The sequence below is a fragment of the Cygnus atratus genome, chromosome 7 (assembly GCF_013377495.2).
Source record: "Cygnus atratus isolate AKBS03 ecotype Queensland, Australia chromosome 7, CAtr_DNAZoo_HiC_assembly, whole genome shotgun sequence".
NCBI lineage: Eukaryota > Metazoa > Chordata > Aves > Anseriformes > Anatidae > Cygnus > Cygnus atratus.
In genome coordinates this window covers 24,653,276-24,672,639 of record NC_066368.1, presented here as the reverse complement: position 1 = coordinate 24,672,639, position 19,364 = coordinate 24,653,276, and the positions used below count along the sequence as shown (strand labels likewise).

Sequence of the window (19,364 nt, the reverse complement as noted above, 5' to 3'; positions counted from 1 at the left end):
CGCCCGGCACACGTGGGGCAGCGGGCAGCGCTCCGGGCGGGCGCCCCGGGGACCAGGGTTCGGATCCCGGCTCGGGAAGGCGGCGCCACGTGGCCGCCCCGGGGGGGGGGGTTAGATTATTTTTTTATTTTTTTTTCTTTTCTTACTTTTGTATTTTTATTTTTTTTATGTTTGTATTTTTTTTGTACTTTTTACCTTTTTATTCTTTTCTCGTTTTGTATTTTTGAAATTTTTATGTTTATATTTTTTATTTTTATACTTTCTACCACTTCTTCTTTATTTTTGTATTTTTTTTATTTTTTTGTTTGTATTTTTTTATTTTTGTACTTTTAACCTTCTTATTCTTTTCTTATTTTTGTATTTTTGAATTTCTTTGTCTTTTTTAACTTTTGTACTTTTTACCATTTTATTATTTTTTATTTTTCTATTTTTTAAATTTTCTTTGTATTTTTTGTACTTTCCACCTTTTTTCTTATTTTTGTATTTTTTAATTTTTTATGTTTGTGTTTTTATTTTTGTACTTTCTACCTTTTTATTTTTTATTTTCGTATTTTTAGTTTTTTATGTTCGTACTTTTTATTTTTGTACTTTCTACCTTTTTACCATTTTTATTTTTGTGATTTATATCTTTTCCTTTTTATTTGTGTACTTTTTACCTTTTTTTTCTGTATTTTTTTATTGTTGTACTTTTACTATTTTGGGGTTTTTGTTTGTATTTTAATGGTTCTGTATTATTTTTGTATTTTTTTCTTTGTATTTTTTCTTTGCATTTTTTATTTTTGCATTTTTTCTCTGTAATTTTTCTTTGTATTTTTTTTATTATTTATCTGTTTTATTTATTTATTATTTATCCCCCCCACCCTTCTCATGGCTTCCACCCCCCTGCCAAAAACCAAACAAAAATAAAACAGGACACCCCTCCCACCGGCGCCATCACCCCCCCCAGCTCCCGGAGCAGGCGTCCCGGGCCTTATTTTTTATTTTTAGCCGCCCGCCATCCCCGGGGACCGCGGCGGCGGCGGCCCTATGCAGCGGCGGATGGGCGAGGCGGTGGCCAGGGTGGCCAGGAGGGTGAACGAGGCAGTGGAGGCCCGCGAGGACGCCCTGGGTAAGGCCGGGGCCCCCCGGGTGCAAGGGGGCGGCCAACGAGCCTCCGTGTCCCCCAGAAATAAACCCCGGAGGCAGATGGGGAAGGGAAAGGGGTCACAGCTCCCTCCCGAAATCCTCCTCCTGCAGCAGAGAGGCCTGCTTGGGAAGAGGGGGTGAGGAAAATGCGTGTCCCGTCCCCCTGTTCCCGTACGGGGGAGTGCAAAGAGGTTTTTTTTTGGAGGACGAGCGTGGTGTTTGGCAGCCTCCGGCCTGCACCTGCCCCCGGCCGTCACTCGGCTCTCCCCGGGGCAGACCTGGCCGACTGCAAGCTGGTGGCCTTCCCCGCTGGCATCTACAAAGCCATGAGGAGCGTCGCCGAGGGCATCCACCGCATCTCGCTGGCCAACAACGAGCTGAGGGCCCTCGCCGGCCGCTTCGCCACCACCTTCAGCCAGCTGCGAGGTAAGGGGCGGCCTCCGATGGGCCTCCACCGAGTCCACAGCTCAACAAACACAAACCCAGAGCACGTTTCTCCCAGTGTCTGTGGTTCCCCGGAGGAGCTTCATGGCAAAAAGTGGGCAATCTGCTTTTTTCTCCCTCAAATTCTACCCCTTTTTTTTCCTCTCCCCTCAGAGCTCAACCTGGAGGGCAACCTCCTGCACCGCCTGCCCGAGGAGCTGGGGTCCCTGCTGCACCTGCGGGCCATCAACCTCGCCCGCAACAAGTTTCGGCGCTTCCCCGAGCCCCTGGCGGCCGCCCCTGCCCTGGAGAGCATCGACCTGGAAGGGAACGAGATCGCAGGTGAGAGGGGGAGAGGATGGAGGTGGAAGCCAGGGGTGAAAGAGGTTTCTGTGCAACTCCTCCTCGACCTCCTCCTGGGCTCCTCCATTTGGTGGCCTCCATTAGGGGACTTGGTCCTTGCATGGCTTGAACTGGAGGCCCAGCGTCGTCCCTGGCCCCACAGATGGAGACAACCCAGCCAACCCGACCCACCACCAAGGGACCACCAGTCCCTGCCCGCTCTAGGTGGATACCCTGCTGGTTTTCTTTGTTTCTCCAAAAAAAGCCACCACAGCCTTTCTTCACCACCTCATTGGGAGTACTGGGAGAGGTGGGGGTCTCCTGGGGGTCTCCTCTTGGCCAGCCACACCATCTCAGGTCCTTCCCAGCCCAGCTAAAGCTCCTCACTCACAGCTCTATCTTCTGGACCACCATGAAGCCCCCGGACCACCCTAGAACCGCAACGGGGAAGGAGGGCCCACCAGCCTGACCCTAACAGCCCCCGAGGCTTGGAGCCCTTGGGGCATAGGACTAGGATGGTGGGACACGCATTTCACCCCAGCAGACCTTGGGAGAGACACCAAGAGGACATTTTCTCTCCCCACTTGGTGTCACCTACGACTCACCTGCTATAGCTGGTAGAAGACCTTTGGCATAGTCTCAGAAACGGGGCTAAAGCACCCAAAATTCATCCTGGTGCTGCTATCTAGCAGCAGGAGCCTAACTTGTGGGACTGGTGGGAGCAGGATGGATTTTCTGCAGAAGGTAGATGGAGGTTGAGGAGGGTGAGCTTAGTGGCAGGAGGGCTGCAGAAGGTTTGGGTTTGGGTGCTGCTGCTGTCACCATCCCAACCACGTGTGGTTCCTGGTCCTGCATGTCTTCTGCTGGGGCTGCTACCAGGCTGTGACCCAGGCTGAAGGTATCTGGAGGCTCCTGAGTCACCTGCTGGACACGCAGAGCCACAGCTGGAGGCCGTGGGTGATGTTCTCCAGGGAAACAGGAGGACAAGTAGCTCAATTAATGCCTGCGTGGAGCCCGTGGGCTCAGAAACCAGGCTGTGAGTGCCACCAGCTGCCCTTTTCATCTCAAGGAGCTCTCAAGCTGCAGTGTAACCATGCACACCTTAGTGCCGGGGCTTTTAACTCTTTCCCTGCTCATCTGAGGGGGTTCTGGAATTGTATTTTTCTCCCTCGAGGGTGATGCCACCACGCAGCTGTGTGCACCCCAGTCAGAGCCGTCATCCCTTCCCTCACCAATTCCCCAGCAGCCTTTGATCTGAGCTAGCTGTTTTTATTTCGCTGTTATTTTCATATTCTGATCTGAGGAAAATTACTGTTGGCTTTAATTACGAAAGAAGCTTCTTGCTTTTTTTTTTTTTTCTTGCTGCATTTTAATACCCGTATTCTCCTTCTCCAGCCGTTCCACTCGGAAAAGCAGGAAGAGGGGGGAGAGGCTGCAAACACGGGTGCTGCGGCTCCCCAACAGCCCTTGCACTGGGTTTTTGGGGGGTAAAAACGCCAGCCCTTTCTCCAGGAATCCCCCCTGACATTCTGTCCCCACTCTGCTCCCTCCCGCAGAGGTGCCGGTGGAGGTTCTGGCCTCCATGGCCTCCCTGCGGAGCCTCAACCTGCGCGCCAACCCCGTGTGCCCCGACATGCGCCTGCTCGTCCGGCCCCTCGTCCCCTTCGAGCTGCTGCTGTCACCCGAGGGCGACGTCCCCGAAGCCTGACACGTCCTGCCAGGTGGAGGAGCAGCAGGACCTCCCCACGGCCTCCACCTGCTGATACCGCCCGATTAAACGTGTGTTGCACGCACTTTGCTCGTTGAATCGATGAGTTACCGGTCGCCTTTTCCATAAAGCCACTCCGCAGGACCTGCGGGTCCTGGCGCTGTGTTTGTCACCCTGGATGTGGTGGCGGGTCCCCGTGGGGCTGGGGACATAGTGAAGGGCCTCCACGGAGCCCTTGTGATGGACACACACGTGTGCACTGTGGTGTCCTGAGGTCTTCCCATGCCCTGGCGTCTGCAGAGCCAGGAGGACGCTGGGGGGCTGCAAAGATGCAGGGGGGGGACACAGGGCGTTAGGAGGACCTTCAGCCCCCAGATGTCAGGAGGTGGCCCCGTCCCCATCCCGCTGGGACACAGCTTTCCCTGCCTCCCTGCGCAAGGAGCACACGCACCAGGGGGGCTCAAGATATATCCGGGCTGGGGGTTCCCTGGGGGCCACCCACACCTGGGCTGCCCCCGCCGCAGGGGGACAATATTTGCCCCGTGGACTCGCCGTGCCCTAACGCCCCGTGGCAGGAGAACTGGGGAGGGGGCACAGGGGGAGACCCCAGCCCCCCAGGTGACAACATCTGCAAAGCTGCTCCGGCTCCATCCCCGCCGAGCCGCCCGTGGGTACCCCGGTATCCATGGCGATGGGAGGATGCCCCCCCTCCACCCCCCCAGCCGCTGCCGCATCCGCAGCCGGCGGTGACGGTGGCACGGGAGCGATGCTCGGCGGTGGGGACCCCCGGCCGGAGGAGAGCTGGAGCCCCCCGGCCCCATGCAGGCGCTGCGGAACCCGGAGCCCGGCGGGGGTGAGTAGCGAGGCGGAGGTTTCGTTCCCCTCCCTTATTGCGGTTTTTCCTTCCCCACCGACCCAGGGAAGTCCCCGCCACCGAGATATCCCCGGCGAAGAGGAGGACGCGTCCCCATCCAGCTCGGAGCAGAGGGGCTGTTTTTTCTCACCCCTTCCTCCTGCTCCCTCCTCCCGGAGCATCCTCTGGTTTCTCACCCGGCACTGCTGCAAGAAATTGCAGCCCAGGGAGATAAAGTCAGGCAAAGTTTCGGGCTTAATAAAGGTGTCGGGCGATGCTGCTGCGGGCTCTGTGACTGCCCGGTCCAAAATTTCCCTTTTCCTGCCTTAAAATCACAGCCTGTGTCTGCACAGGGTGAGTCCCCCCCTGCCCAGCATCCCCCCTATCCCTGCCGGGGGCCGGTGCGCGGACCTGCTCCCCCGGTAGGTCTGCAGCGGCAGAACGATGTCCCCCCGTCCACCAGGAGCTCCCCTGGTCCCAGGTAATTATCATAATTACGTATAATTAATGCTGGGTATGTGAGGAGGGTGCAGGGGCTCCTCTTTCCCGGACACCGGGGATGCTCATGGACCAACTGGACTGGAGACCACATTGATGCATCTCCTGCGTGGTCTGAGTGTTGCAGCGTGTCAGGAGATGGACTTCTCCCCACGCCCTGCTTTCCTTGCGTGATCCCTTAGAAAAAACACCACAAGAACAAGATGCCCGCTGGGTTCCTTTTAACTGTACATCAAAAATTCATTCTGAGCTTTGAGGAACATCCACACCGCGGAGCCAACCCACCTGCTGGCCCAGCCCCATGAGCTGGAAGCGGTGACACGGCTGGGATTCCCCACGTCTGAGGGCATCTCCCCACCTTCCAGGGCAACTGGGAAAAGAAGGAAAGGATCACTTCATCCCTTTCCACCTTCATTTTTCTGCTGTCCCTTCCTCAGACCCTTCCAATGGCAGCTGGGCCAACACCAGCGAGAGCCACCTCCTGAAGGAGAACTACACCTTCCTGGCGTACTACCAGCACTCCTCGCCCGTGGCTGCGATGTTCATCCTGGCCTACACCTTCATCTTCCTCATGTGCATGATAGGCAACATCCTGGTGTGCTTCATCGTGGTGAAGAACCGCCAGATGCGGACGGTCACCAACATGTTCATCCTCAACCTGGCCATCAGCGACCTGCTGGTGGGCATCTTCTGCATGCCCACCACCTTGGTGGACAACCTCATCACGGGTGAGGCAGCAGGGCAGCAGATAGTGTGATGGTGTGATGGGGAAGTGGTGGGAGACACCATGAGCCTTCTCCTCACCCTCCCTAGGAGGCCACCTCCGAGACTCCTGCACATCTTTTGCGCTGAGGCGAGGAGGGTGGGTGGTGGGCCATGTCTGATGGAGGTTCGAAGCCATGACGTTGCTTTCCATCATCTTGAGTGGCATGGGCCACAACGAGGGGCAGAATATTTCTGTATTTATTACCACCTGCAATTTAGTGATTGCGGCCCCGTGCCCAGCCAAGGGAGGATGTTGCATCCTCCAACAGGCCACAGGCGTTTTTCCACCACACCGGATTTTGAAGATAAAAAGGGTTTCGGTGGCTTTGTGGCCCCATGATATCACCCGTGTTCCTGCTCCAGTGCTGTGCTTACCCAGTGCCATTCAACACCTGCAGATACCTTAACGGGGGAAGCAAATTAAAGCCCTTGCAGATCAAGAACCCAAAGGCTGGTCCCTCTGATAATAGCTGGAGTCCTGCAGAAATGCAGGAGAAAGGGCAAGGGAAAGTATTTATGATGTCACCTTGCTCGATAACCTTCTGAAAAGTGTAATACAAATCTTTTTAAACATTTTTTTTAATATCTGTACTGCTAAAGGCCATCTCTGTACGAATAACAAGTGAAAAATACAGCTCCCCTGCTTAGGACCAGGATTTAGCATCGCACGGTGGATGGGGACATCTAGAGGGAGTTGCTGATGGACACGGCTGAGCCGAATGTGTTCATCCTCAGGGGTGATGAGGTAGGGGATGACGTGGGGATGTGGGCCAGCCCACCACCCCCAAAGCTTCCTCTGTGCTTGCAGGGTGGCCCTTTGACAACACCATGTGCAAAATGAGCGGCCTGGTGCAGGGCATGTCTGTCTCGGCCTCGGTCTTCACGCTGGTGGCCATCGCCGTGGAGAGGTATGTTGGGATGGGGGGCTCCTGAGACCTCAGCCTGCACTGTGTTGGGGTAACCCAAGGCTGCAAAGACCTCCCAAGGCTAAGGAGACCTCCCGCTGCATGAAACCCTCCCCTCCCACCACTGGGTGCTGGCCACCTTCCTTCCCCAGGGATGTCCCATCACGGGCACAGCCCTCATCCCGAGCTTGGAGCCCATGCAGCACCACATCCCCGCTCTCCTTCACCTCCCAAAGTGCCCACAAAGGTGTGGCGATGGTGAACATGAAACCCAGGTCAAAGCCGTGATCATGCTTTTGGCCACCTCCTTGGGGTCCTACAAGGAGGTCCTACCAACCCCGCAGGTTTCGCTGCATCGTCCACCCCTTCCGGCAGAAGCTGACGCTGAGGAAAGCCCTGGTGACCATCGCTGTCATCTGGGTGCTGGCCCTGCTCATCATGTGCCCCTCCGCCATCACCCTGACCGTCACCAGGGAGGAGCACCACTTCATGGTGGACACCTACAACAACTCCTACCCCCTCTACTCCTGCTGGGAGGCCTGGCCCGAGACAGGGATGAGGAGGATCTACACCACCGTCCTGTTCTCCCACATCTACGTGGCCCCTCTGGCCCTCATCGTCGTCATGTACACCCGCATCGCCTTCAAGCTCTTCAAGTCGGCAGCTCCCGCTCACGGCGCCCGGCCCGAGGAGCCTGAGGGGAGGAAGGTGTCTCGCAAGAAGGCGAAGGTCATCAACATGCTTATCATCATGGCCCTCTTCTTCACCCTCTCCTGGCTGCCCCTCTGGACGCTGATGCTGCTGATGGACTACGGGTGCCTCAGCGAGCGCCAGCTCCGCCTGGTCGCCGTCTACATCTTCCCCTTCGCCCACTGGCTGGCCTTCTTCAACAGCAGCGCCAACCCCATCATCTATGGCTACTTCAACGAGAACTTCCGCCGGGGCTTCCAGGAGGCCTTCAGGGCCCCTTTCTGCTCACCACCGCGCCGGCGCCACCGCGGGCCCTACGGCGCCCGCAACCGTGTCTTCACCCTGGCCCGGGCCAGCGACTCGCCCCCTCACTCCGAATCGGGGCCCCTGGCGCCTCGCCGAACCGGCGTCCCCGCTTGGGACGGCTGAGCAGCCACGGCTACCACCTTGCCTGGTCACCGCGGGGCCCGGTGGGGACCTCATGCATGACACTGTGGTAGGGAGGAACCCCCATATTGTTGTGGTTTGGTGGCCTTGATATGGGGCATGAACTTCTGACCCAAGGGCTTGTTGTAGGGAGGAATGAGGATTGAAATAAATGCACGTCTTGCTGATGCCATGTCCCTGAGTCCCACTGGTGTCCCCCCTTTACCCAGTCCCTGTCTGCCATCATGGGGGCACAGCAGTGGGGGAAAGGTGCATGAGAGTGGCCGTGCCACGCTGGGCCATGCCAGGAGAAACCATGCCATGCTGTTGACACCATGTGATGCCGTATCTTGCTGGACCATGCCATCCCATGCTGAGGTGGCCTCGTTGGACCACACAACACTGTGGCAGCCTTGGTGGACCATGCCATGCTATGGTGGCCTTGGTGGACCATGCCACCCTATGCTGTGGTGGCCCTGGTGGCCCATGTCAACCCATGCTGTTGAGGCTATGTTGTGCCATGCTGTGGTGGGCTTGGTGGACCGTGCCACCCCATGCTGTGGTGACCTTGGTGGACCATTCCATGACGTGGTGGCCTTCGTGAACCACGCCATGCTGTGGTGGCCATGGTGAACCATGCCACACTGTGGTGGCCTTGGTGGACCGTGTCACCCCATGCTGTTGTGGCCATGCTGGACCACGCCATGCTGTGGTGGCCCTGGTGGACAATGCCATGATGTGGTGGTGGTCTTGATGGACCATGCCACCTCAGGCTGTTGTGGCCATGCGGTGCCATGCCACGCTGTGGTGACCTTGGTGGACCACGCCACCCCATGTTGTGGTGGGCTTGGTGGACCACGCCACCCCGCACTGCGGTGACCTTGGTGGACCATGCCATGCTGCGGTGACCTTGGTGGACACAGGCGGACCACCCCACGCTGAGGCGCCCACGCTGCGCCGCCCCCTTCCCCTCAGCGCCCCCCTCCCGCCCCCTGCACACGTCACCCCCCGCACGTCACCCGGCGCCACGTCACTCCCCGCAGCGGGCGGGGCGGGGCGGGGCGGGGGCTGCTCACCCCTGCGCCTATGCGGGCCGCGCATGCGCAGCGGGCGGCGCGGCGCTGAGGCGAGCGGCGCATGCGCAGAGCGGCGGCGCGGGGAGGCGTGTGAGGGGAGCCATGGCCGGGTACAGCGCGGAGGAGCGCGGCGCTCCGCACAGCGCCGGGTACCGCGTGTTCCTCAGTGAGTGCCCCCTGCACGCCCTCCCCGCATCCCCCCGTACCCTCCCGGGCCGCCCCGAGCCGGGGGGTGCTCCCGGGGGACCCCCCCCAGGCCCCCCTGAGGCCACCCTAAGCCCCCCTAAGGCCCGGTCCGGGCCCGGGCCCGGGCCTGTTGCTGAGGCGCTCCACTTGCCTTGCAGAGGACGCAGCCGGGCAGTACGTCTCCCCCTTCCACGACATCCCCCTGCGCGACGGCGGCGGTGAGGTGAGCGGGGCCGGGCCCCTGGGCCCGGGGGGGACGGGGTTTGGGGGTGTCCGGCTCCAGGGGGGCGTTGGGAGGGGGCCAGGGGTCGTGTCACACCCCCCCCCCCCCGTGTTCCTGCCCACCAGGTGATACTGAGCCACCCCGGCTGTGGTTTCCACGCAGCTGAACACCTGGACCCACGTAGGTGTGTGCTACGGGCAGAGGGTGTGCATCACGCGCGGGTTCTAACCGCTGTAAGGTCGTTTTTGTGCCCGTAACCTGCCCAGTGCCAGGCGAGGATGCGAAGCTGTGGCTGTGGCTGCACCCCAGGACCTCAGGAGGAGCGGCTCGCCTGCCACGTGCTGTTTGCGCCCTGCCAGCGGTTAGTCGCGTCAGGCTCTTCGAGACCGCTGCCCGAAAAACCGAAGCAGCTCAGTTCTGTGGTCTGCTCTCAGCGTTTTTCCAGGGATAACTCGCGCTCCTCACCTCTGTAGCTTGCTCATTCTTTTAACAAGTACTAAAAAGCCACGCAGCTTGAGAAACAGCGTGGGTTTGGATGCTGAAAAGGACACGCTGGAGAGCCCCACGTACAGGTTAAAGAGTAGTTTTCCTGTGTTCTTGCACACTGCAATACGTGGGTGAGGTCTTGAATCCCAGTGTGAATCCTTCCTGAGGTTTTCTTATCCTCTTTGCCATTCCCTGCTTTGAATTTCTTTTCTTTTTATAAGGTAGGGCAAGTCGTAGGGGAGCACGCTTACGTGTGGTACCTCTGCCTTGTCTGAGGGCCCTGTTTGGGTGGGTGTAGAGAGGGCACAAAGAGCGAGTGACCTAATGATGTGCAGCCAATTAGGCTGATCTCTGAGTCAAGCTGCTGGCCGCTGTCCTGCCCAGGCCAGTACTGAGAATCGCTCTCATGGGGAAAATGGGTGTAACACGGGCTGCTGAGGGGAAGGAGGGAGAGCCACCAGGCCCTTGTTTGCTGCCCGCGGCCAGCAAAAGGAAAAAGGAGAATTGTGGTCAAGGAGGGAGGCGAAACACTTTCTGCAGCTAGTTGGTAAGGGAGGCATCCAAAAGGTAACTCAGAAGGGAACATTCAGGTGGTATTACAAGTTGCAGACGCTTGTAGGATAGAGCTGGGGAGCAAGCACTGGGTGAGAAGGGTTTTGGTGGCCTGGTAATAATTAACACGCAGAAGGGGACGATTGCTGCGCCTTCAGGCACAGCGTGCTGCTCGCCAGCGCCTCGGTGCCAAGTCATTGAGAGAGAAGCGAGCTGAAATTGCACAACTGATCACGCTAGAGCTCGTTCTTTCTGTAGCTGGAATGCTCTGCAGAGATTTTACTTGTTACTTAGCGGGTTCGTTAGCTGCAGTAGGGAGCCCAGCTCGGAGCGCAAGGCTACCTTGCTGCGTGTCTGGTGCCTTGATCTTTATCCTTAGACTTCTGGCACTGAGCGGATTATTGCAGGGAGTTTTTTCAGCCTCGGGCGGGGATGTGCTGACCTCATCTGTACCTGTGCGTGCGGTCCCAAGGAGCGACCTTGGCCGCTTGTTGGGTGTCCGGGGCCGAGCCATGTCTGGCACTCGGGGCGCTGGAGCTGGGGGATGGCGAGCGGAGCTGAGACGTGCCCCTAAGTCATCCCTCCTGCCCTGCCCAGCCATTTGTGGTCATCTCCTTCCCTTCCTCCACTTACCTATAAGTAAAAATAACATATATCCTTTTCCGTTTAAATTGCAAATGAGCAGTGCCCCCCCAATTAAGAGGATGCAATAAACTCATTAGGGAGGCGCGTGATGTAACAGCACTCGTTGCACGGTAGCAATCTATTTGTGGTGCAATACAGGTGCAAGGGTTTTAGCATGCCCCGTGTTACCTTTGCAATGCTAATGCTGCTTACCCTGGGGATTAGAAACCTGGCGGGTGCTGGGGAGCAAGGTCTGACTTTTTATTAAAGGCCATAATCTCCTCCAGTAGTGCTCATTAAGATGCAAGTGTGGAAGAGCCCTGGTCCTCCGGGCCCGGCTGGAGTCAGGGGTTACCCATAAGTGAGGGCCTGCCAGGTGTGGGGACAAATAATGGGGAGGAAAGCTCTCAGTCATTTGGGATGTTATGTAGGTACAAGTATTACTAAGGACATGGCTACTGCAGGCATCTCCTGCTCTAAATGGTCAGGGTGGCTCTTGCTGTAGGAGCTACACGCCTCCTATTTAATGATTATGCCTAAAACCTCACCTTGTCTCACCCGGTGTTGTTTATGCAGCTGGCGTCAGTTTACTCCAGCTCGCTGTTCTGTGAAAAGATAATGGGCATGTTCTCAGGTGGCACCTGGTGGAAAGCACGCAGAAAGCTTGCAATCTAGCTTAACCTCATGGGACTAAAATCTGAGGGATGACACGTGACTGACTTAGACTGTGGGACTTCTGTCAGGTGTTTCAGAATTGGCACTGGGGGGGGAAAAAAAAAGCAAAAAGTTCTGGTTTTCTCGCAGTCTTCCTAGTGTTCGTGCTTCCATGTCTGCTCTGGTATGGTGTGGTATTGAGGTTCCTCCCCATTCACTGATGTTTTGCTTTTTTCAGAATGTGTTCAACATGGTTGTGGAAATACCTCGATGGACAAACGCTAAAATGGAGGTAACTTATTACTGCCACTCCTGCCCGAAGTGCTTCAGCTGACTAGTCTGTGAATAATCTTGGGCTTTGCTGCTTCTCTCCTCCCTCCTGCCTCCTGAAGAACAGTCTAGCATCGGTGGCTTTGTAAAGACAGTGATTGAGTTCCGATAAATAAGGCCTTTCAAAACCTGCCTTCCTGCAGAGTTCGTGTCAGGGAGGTTCTCTAGACGCAATTCTGACTTTTCGTGTAAATATTTGCCTAATGCTAAAGGCTGAAGTCTTGCAGGAGTTGTAATCACTTAGTATTCTTCTGTGGCTCCTGCTTAAAGCGGCGTGTAACCGGTCTCACCCCTGTGCCTGGTTCTGACGTCGGTAAGCCTGCTGAAATCTGTACCCAGGGGATGCAACAGGAAACGGGGTTGTCCAGTGCTCGTGTTGGGCCCAGTGTCAGCTCCTGGCTCCCCGGCCTGTCAGTTAGCAGCCAGCTTCCTGGAAAAAATCACTGCCGTTTTCCTCGAGAGCAAAGTAGAGAGCCTGATGTAACTTCTCTTTCAGATTGCGACAAAGGACCCCTTAAACCCAATTAAGCAAGATGTGAAGAAAGGAAAACTGCGCTACGTAGCCAACGTGTTTCCCCATAAGGGCTACATCTGGAATTACGGTGCTCTCCCGCAGGTACTGTGCCTTGTCGCTGTTCCTCGCTCTTCCTTGTGTCTGCGTGTGTGCCTCTGACCCCTGCCAGCTGAGAGTCTGAGCTGCAGTTCATACATTTGCAACTGCCCCTGTAGTCTTGCCAACAAAGGGGACCTGTTAAGAAAGCAGTGATGTTTGCAGGTAGAAATCTCCAGGGAGAGGCTTGTAGCTGGTGCTGTAAACAAGCTGTTGGAAAAAGAGAGGACAAGCAGGCAGAAGGCTCACAAAGGGCATCTGGCAGTGCCACGTGCTCCCTTCCCTGCCCGGTAAAGCTTTCGGACCTAGTTTTAAGCCAACGATCCAGGATCTAGGTGTGCAGCCCTGAGGCAGGGAAAATCTGAGCACTACTTGTGTGGAATTGTAGCATTTGAACCCTTTGGCCGGTCGTGTGTTAGTGGCCCAAAGAAATCTGTGCTTCAGGGGAAAGGGGCTGAGCTTACAGCTGCCTCGCAGAGATGTGTGATAGAGATTGTGGAGAGTCCTTCAGTGCCACGCGTCCCAGCGACCTGAATGCTCTCGCTGCATCACGAGGTCTTGACTGTCACAGTCATGTCCTGGCACGCAGGGATTTGGGAAGAGCGTTCCTTTTTCTCTGTCTGGGCAACCTTAGAGGCAGGTGCTCCTTATGGTGAGAGTGGACCCTAAGTCCTTTCTCTCCTGATCAGAAGCGTGTTGTAAGCAGCTGTTAATTCCGGAGGCATGGCTCCAATACCTTCTGGAGCCCTGTCTTCCAAGCTGCGAGCGCTCACAGCTTCAGGTGAGAGGCAGTAGGACGCTAAGCGGTGTAGAGTATGTGACCCCAGGTTCCCATTTCTGCTCTGGTGTAACAGTGTTCTTTAATCCTTTGACCAAAAGGAAGCAATACACCCTATCTGTCTTCCACCTCTGTTGGGCTGCTATCTGGAGTTCGGGAAACTTCTGTTAAGGAATGAATAGGGAGAGGAGCAGGCAGGCAGCCAAAACAGTGAGTATTCTTCCTAGATGTGAGCTTCACCTTTATGCGGCTGTTTAGCTGAGGAGGAAGTCTGAAAAGTTGTTGAAAGAAGGTTTGTCAGTGGGAGGGACCGGTTTGCCCCTGGCAAGATAAGAACTTTGACTTGGATTTAAGCTGCATCTGCAGGCAAGTGTAAAACCGTAGCGCGACCATTAGCCCTGAAAGCAAGTGTGAAGTGGGTCATCATCTGTATCTTCCAGGCGATTGCTTGTGTGAAATAAACCTGCCTTTTGTTTCTTCTTCAAACACATTCAGTGTGTGGTTTTTGCTTTGTTTCTGCAGACTTGGGAAGACCCAGGTCACAAGGATGAAGGTACTGGCTGCTGCGGAGATAACGATCCGATCGATGTGTGCGAAATTGGAAGCAAGGTAATGCCTTCCGAAGGTAACTGTGGTTAACGGCTCTGGAGCCCATTGTTCAGAGGTGTTATTCAGTTCTTATCTCCTGTATCTTAAGAATGTAATGCTTCCTCCCTTGTCTTTGGAGATGGTTGATGAGATCTTAGAGCGAAAGCCTTGTGAGCCGAGGCTTGCGAACCGCTGATAAGCGACAGCAGATTTGTGGTACAGGGCTGCCTGCTGAACTCCTGACAGCTTGCGCTGCCTCCTGTTGCATGTTCTTGGACGTGTGGGTGCTGACAAGTCTTCTGTCCTCGCAGGTCTGCTCTCGAGGGGAGGTAATCAAAGTGAAGGTGCTGGGCACGCTGGCACTGATCGATGAGGGCGAGACAGACTGGAAGATAATCGCTATCAACGTTGAAGACCCTGAGGCAGGCAACTATAATGGTAGGTGGCAGGAGGGAGGAGCAGGGCTGGTCCTACCCCTTCGCCACTGGGTGCCTGCAGGAAGCTTTCGGGGCAGGATATGGACTTGCTCCTGCTCTGTCACCGTGCTTATCAGATGCGATATTGGCTGCGAAAGCAGAACAGGACGTTATCATCCTCTAGCAAAGTGATACACTACCGTTTATCACAGGTTAGGAGACCTTTGCACGGCATGGTATCTCGAAGAAAAGGCTGGCTGTTCAGCCTGCCCTCCGAGTGGAAGGGAGGGGGGGTTGCTCAGCAAGTCTCATCAAAGCTGTGTAAATGTGTCTGTGCTCCTGGGGGAAGCCGGGCTTTGTTCTGAAGCTGAGACACCGACTTCCCTCTCCACATGCAGGCATCCGCTTTCTGTCTGTCCTGCAACCTGTCCAGGATGTCGCCAAAGCTCTGTGAGGAGGGGCAGCTCGAAAGAGCAGGGCGGTAGCGGAGTGACTTGTGCTGTTGGATCTGGGTCACAAACCTTTTCTCCCTGCCTAGATATCCATGATGTCAGAAGGATGAAGCCTGGGTACTTGGAAGCTACAGTCGACTGGTTCAGAAGATACAAAGTACCCGACGGAAAGCCAGAAAACCAGTTTGCTTTTAATGGTGAATTTAAAGACAAGGTAGGGTCAGTGTTTGCATTACTGTGACCTGCACAACAACTGAGCTCTGGGTGCACGGGGACTTGAACGGGTAGTTGCTGAGGGCTGGGGATGAGGACAAACACAAATGAGGGCTATATGGCTGCCCTCGTTCTTCCTGCTCCAGCCTCCCCTTCTGCTTGTTTCCAGGCTGGTGCTTGCAGGGATACTGGGAGAGAAAGCACAGGGTTATCGCCCCGCTACTGTTGGATATTATCAGTCTGGCTTCTAGATGACGTTCACGTGAGATGCCTTCAGGGCTGGCAGTCTGTCAGAACCAGGCTGAAAAACACCGGGTTTATTTGCTCCTGCTCTGGAGCAAAGGCCACTCGATGTCACCCTTTGCTTCAACGTGCGATAGACTGCAGTGGAACGAAGCCAGTGCCCAAGGGAGGCAAATGCGGGAAATGAAAATGCGGGAGTGAAAACGTTCGTTCAGGCCTAAATTGTAACACTGGCCGAGTGTTCCCCATGCCCTTTGAGTAAGGGCTCTGCCTCAGCAGCACAATTCCTTTGCCTCTACTCATTCTCTGTGTTAGTCAGGTAACTTACTGCTCCCAAACGGGAGCCCTCCTCAACTCGTGGTGCTAGGCTGGGGGCGGGCTGGGCCATCTCGTTGCCCCTCAGACTGGGTGAAACTGGAATCGAGGCAGAAAGCAGGGACAAGGCTCCTCGCACGTGTTGCTGCGGTGTTTTGGTTGGCTTTGCGCTGCGTCAGACCAGGATATTTACTGCTGGTGTTCCTGCTGGGACGATCGCCTGTGCTCCAGCCTCCAGCTGACCTGTTAGCAGTCGGGTATATACTACTTCTAAGGGAAAAAAGCTGTGATCTGCTTGGAAGCAGGCTGGTTTTCAAATAGTTACAGAGCTAGATTAGCCGCGTGTCTCTTCCTGTTGATATGAGCAGCACTGGAGCCATTTGCCTAGAGCAGAGGAAAGCTGGCAGGTTGGTCAGGACCAACTGGCTGCTGCAGACAAACAGAGGGAGGAGCTGCGGGGCGGGGGTGCTTTTGTGAGGCAGCAGTGGCCCAGGACTAGAATATCTGCGTTCAGTTTCTCTTGGCTTCAGGCTAGCTAGGCGACCTTGGCACGCCCGCCCAACTTGGAAGTAAATCACTTCTTACTGTAAAATCCGTGTTGTTTCAGCTGGTGTGTGCTGGGAGGTTGCTGTTGTTCACGAAAGGCAAAGTAATGCAAGAGGTGTTCCAAGAGAGTCTCTTAGTTTCTGACTCTGGGAGGTATCGTCTAAAATCAGCCTGTAAATACTGGCCTCTTACTCCACGTAACTGCTAGTCGGGGGAAAACGGCGGAGTGCTCGCACCTAACTGCGTTTGTCCTCATCTTCGTTTTCAGGATTTTGCAGTGAACGTCATCAAAAGCACTCACGAACACTGGAAAGCTTTGATAGCTAAAAAAACTGACGGAGGAGAGATCAACTGGTAGGTTAACGCTGGTTGCCGTGCTCGCTCCTTCCCCGTGAGCCCCGATGAAACTTAGTTTCCTGACTCGACACGCTCTCTGTTAGCCGCTCGCCGTCTCAGCAGGCAGCCGGGCAACTCCGATAACGATTCGGGGTATTCCGTTGGCTGATACTCCTGCGGGGAGGCTTGGCCTTCACGTTCTCACGAGCGACCTTTCCCTTCCAGCACAAACCTGACGGTCTCAGACAGTCCCTTCTGCTGTAGTCAAGAGTGTGCTAAAGCTACTGTGGATGCAGTAAGTACCAATTCGGGTGTCCTAGCGCCAGTGGCAGGGCAGTGTGGTTTGTGTGGGGCCGTAAACTGCCACCTCGGTAAGAGTAGCCTTACCCTGTATGCTTAGAAAGTTTTGGATGACTGAGCACAGCATCTGTTTCTGGTTAAATAAGATGGATGTGCAGCGAGTCAGACATTCTTCCAGAGGCTTCTCCTCGCCCTTAGTCATCTGGGAGAAGGAATCCAATCCAGCGTGAAGGGCTGCGTTTCTGACCTGCAGCTTGGCTGTCAGCTGCTCAAAGAGTATTTAAATATTTGGCCTTTTGAGAGCTTCACAGCACAGGTCACCCTGTGAGATCAGAGAGCCTAATTTCTGAGAGACCTGCAGCCGGGGACCGTGCCTCCTTTGCAGTGGAAAACTTGAGGTTCCCAGAGTAATGCCCTTATCCTGAGTCAGGGCTCAGCCGAATCTCCTGAGGCTTGTGAAATTACCAGTGTTGGCAACTTAAAAGTGGTTGGAGGAGTGGGGCAGGAGAATCAGAACAGAAGTGTTGCTTCAGAGCATGGAAACGTGACTGGAAACCAGAATCTCTCCGTAGACTTGTGTCACGGTCATCTGCTTAGCTCTTGGCTTTAAGTGCTTGTATCCTCTGGTATCCAAATTGCTGGAAGTTTTTGAAAGTGGAGCGCTAGCGGAGCGTGTCACCAGCCGGGGCCCCTTGTCTGTTTTTTAAACATCAGGTGAAAGCTCTTCCGAGGAGTTTCCCCAGAGTCCTTTGTATCTCTTTTCCACCCTTACATAGTATGTTTAAGTAAAAGAAGCAGAAGGCCGGCTGCAGATAGCATTGCGGACGGTGGCTGGTTGTGGTCAGAAACAGATGGCCCCATAGCGTGAGGGGGGCGAACGCCCGCGCCCAGGGCAGAGCCCCAGCGGCACGCTGGGCACGTGCAGGGGGGGCTGTGTGATGACAGGACTCGTCCTTCGCTGCCTGCCACAGGCTAATTTATGCAGCTCAGATCCTAAACTGTGCTCAAAAAAGATTTGTGCAGCCCTAAGTGGTGTCCGGTGAGCCCCAGTCAGGAGGCTGAACTGTTAGCAGTTGCTGCCTGCTAATCCACTTCTCATTTCAGGCACCACCCTGTACAGCTGCCAACCCCATCCCACCAGAAGGTAAGTGGGAAAGCCCACGCTACGTTCTGATGCAGGCTGGAGATTGCCTCAAAGGAATCAGCAGTAGGGAAGTGAGGGTTTGGTGGCTTGGTTTGGCTCTAGCAGTGGGAAAAATGAAGGACCTTGTCAGACCTAGCTTGTCTGTGATGCCGTTTGAATGCTCCGTCACTTCTGTCGTGGCTTCATTTCGTAGTTTCGATACGTGAGGCTGGTTCCGTGGGCAGCCAGCAGGAGCTTGGAGATGCTGTAGTTTGCTCCAGAAGAGGTTTGATGTGTCGCAGACCCTTGGAGAAGAGCACTTCAGAGGAGTGAAGTGCAGTGACAGCAGGGTTTTCATCGGTTCCTCTGGAACAGGTTCACCAGTATGGTCAGTGCAGGCGAGGTGAGGAAGGGAAGCACTTGATCTCCGTGAAGGGGAGAGGCAGACAGTGGCCATGAGTTCGGTTCTGCAGTTGCTGCCGATCGCATTTCTGTCATGGAGCAAGCAGCAGCTGCGAGCTGGTAGCGAGGCTTTCTACGTGTCAGGACCCTGTCCCTCATGCGGGGCACGACCGCATAGGAAAATGACAACTGTGGGACAAATCCGGGGGCAGCTGTCACCTCGTCCTCCTGTGCGAGATGTCCAGGGCGAGGGCGACCTCACGGCAGCGTTGAGAGCCTGCGGCTGTAGGGCAGGAGGGGGAACAGAGCTGTCCTCCCATCTCTGGTAAAGCTGTAAAGGAATTGAAGTTAGATCGGTAAAGGATTTGGAAGGAATCATGACTTGTGTTTTGGGGTGTGACTCAGAAGTGAGGTGGCCTTCCCTTCCTGAGTCAGGTGAGCGCGAGGGATCCTGAGCTGGCCGTGGCTGAGTCACGGCGCTGCTCCCCGCGGCCAGCTGAGTGAGGTGACTTCTCGGGGAGAACAGCGCACCCACACGCACCCGCAGGCCCTCCGCGTTGCACAGGAACCTGTCGGGTGTGTGGCAGTGCCGGTGGGGTTGGTGCTGAGCTCGTGCTGAGGCAGAGGACTAACCCCCCCCCCCCCTTTTTTCTGCCCCTTACAGTGGACAAGTGGTTCTATTACCCCAAAAACTAAGGAGCGGGGATGGACGCTGAGCCAGCTGCCTTCCTCCAGCGGAGCCGCCCTGCCCAGTAGCCCAGAAACCTAGCTTTGGTGTCAACGAGCAGACCTTGCCTCTAATTTATGCCGCCTGGAACTGCCCCCAGCCCCGCTGCCCGGTGTGTCGAGCCTGGGGGCGGCTGGCAGGCTCACCTCCCCCCCCCCCCCAACCCCCCAATTGTGCCCCCGCAGCACCCGAGGGGGGTGAGGCCGGCCCGGTACGCGTAGGGTGGGTGCTGGAAATAAAACTACTGAACCCTCGCTGCGCCTCGCTGCTTGCCGGGGGCGGCTGCAAGGGGAGGGGGGCTGAAAGGGGAGAGGAGGGGCGGAGAGGGGCCGGGGCGGCGGCGGGGCTCGAACCCGCGGCCCAGGGGCGGGGCTTGAGGAGAGGGGGGCGGGGGCTGGGGGAGGGGGCGGGGCTGTGGGGGGCGGGGCTGGGGGACGGGTGGGCGGGGC

General features: G+C 55.9%; 3 protein-coding genes across 6 annotated transcripts; all 3 read left to right on the top strand.

Annotated features, from left to right (window-relative positions):
• Positions 1–149: 149 nt before the first annotated feature.
• On the top strand, positions 150–4,632 carry LRRC20 (leucine rich repeat containing 20). 3 transcript variants are annotated; one of them, XM_035539620.2, is made up of 4 exons: positions 150–1,108; positions 1,402–1,551; positions 1,723–1,890; positions 3,447–3,683. In XM_035539620.2, the coding sequence occupies exons 1-4, from the start codon at positions 1,027–1,029 to the stop codon at positions 3,596–3,598; spliced, it is 552 nt and encodes a 183-aa protein (XP_035395513.1). In that variant the 5' UTR covers positions 150–1,026; the 3' UTR covers positions 3,599–3,683. The 3 variants fall into 3 exon arrangements, 2 of the variants coding, with proteins under 2 accessions (XP_035395513.1, XP_035395512.1); XR_007708552.1 differs by adding an exon at positions 4,518–4,632 and having other exon boundaries at positions 158–1,551; positions 3,447–3,669; XM_035539619.2 differs by having other exon boundaries at positions 158–1,551.
• Positions 4,633–4,848: 216 nt separating this feature from the next.
• Positions 4,849–7,738, top strand: NPFFR1 (neuropeptide FF receptor 1). Its single transcript, XM_050711923.1, has 4 exons — positions 4,849–4,932; positions 5,387–5,677; positions 6,523–6,622; positions 6,964–7,738. Exons 1-4 carry the CDS (start codon positions 4,896–4,898, stop codon positions 7,736–7,738), a joined length of 1,203 nt encoding a protein of 400 aa, XP_050567880.1. The 5' UTR covers positions 4,849–4,895.
• Positions 7,739–8,826: 1,088 nt separating this feature from the next.
• Positions 8,827–19,169, top strand: PPA1 (inorganic pyrophosphatase 1). Of its 2 annotated transcripts, XM_035541438.2 has the most exons (13): positions 8,827–8,977; positions 9,156–9,220; positions 9,346–9,400; positions 9,487–9,581; positions 11,775–11,828; positions 12,363–12,482; positions 13,777–13,863; positions 14,154–14,280; positions 14,797–14,924; positions 16,296–16,381; positions 16,589–16,658; positions 17,768–17,807; positions 18,853–19,169. In XM_035541438.2, the coding sequence occupies exons 1-13, from the start codon at positions 8,914–8,916 to the stop codon at positions 18,882–18,884; spliced, it is 1,023 nt and encodes a 340-aa protein (XP_035397331.1). In that variant the 5' UTR covers positions 8,827–8,913; the 3' UTR covers positions 18,885–19,169. The 2 variants fall into 2 exon arrangements, with proteins under 2 accessions (XP_035397331.1, XP_035397346.1); XM_035541453.2 differs by lacking the exons at positions 9,346–9,400; positions 9,487–9,581.
• The last annotated feature ends 195 nt before the right edge of the window (positions 19,170–19,364 follow it).

Bases quoted from the DNA above. Each gene is read 5' to 3' on its own strand.
- LRRC20 (XM_035539619.2), top strand. From the start codon at position 1,272: ATGCGTGTCCCGTCCCCCTGTTCCCGTACGGGGGAGTGCAAAGAGGTT. The intron at 1,552-1,722 runs GTAAGGGGCGGC...CTCTCCCCTCAG, and splicing joins CACCTTCAGCCAGCTGCGAG to AGCTCAACCTGGAGGGCAAC. The intron at 1,891-3,446 runs GTGAGAGGGGGA...TCCCTCCCGCAG, and splicing joins GGAAGGGAACGAGATCGCAG to AGGTGCCGGTGGAGGTTCTG.
- NPFFR1 (XM_050711923.1), top strand. From the start codon at position 4,896: ATGTCCCCCCGTCCACCAGGAGCTCCCCTGGTCCCAG. The intron at 4,933-5,386 runs GTAATTATCATA...TCCCTTCCTCAG, and splicing joins AGGAGCTCCCCTGGTCCCAG to ACCCTTCCAATGGCAGCTGG. The intron at 6,623-6,963 runs GTATGTTGGGAT...CCAACCCCGCAG, and splicing joins GTGGCCATCGCCGTGGAGAG to GTTTCGCTGCATCGTCCACC.
- PPA1 (XM_035541438.2), top strand. From the start codon at position 8,914: ATGGCCGGGTACAGCGCGGAGGAGCGCGGCGCTCCGCACAGCGCCGGG. The intron at 12,483-13,776 runs GTACTGTGCCTT...TTGTTTCTGCAG, and splicing joins ATTACGGTGCTCTCCCGCAG to ACTTGGGAAGACCCAGGTCA. The intron at 13,864-14,153 runs GTAATGCCTTCC...CTGTCCTCGCAG, and splicing joins TGTGCGAAATTGGAAGCAAG to GTCTGCTCTCGAGGGGAGGT.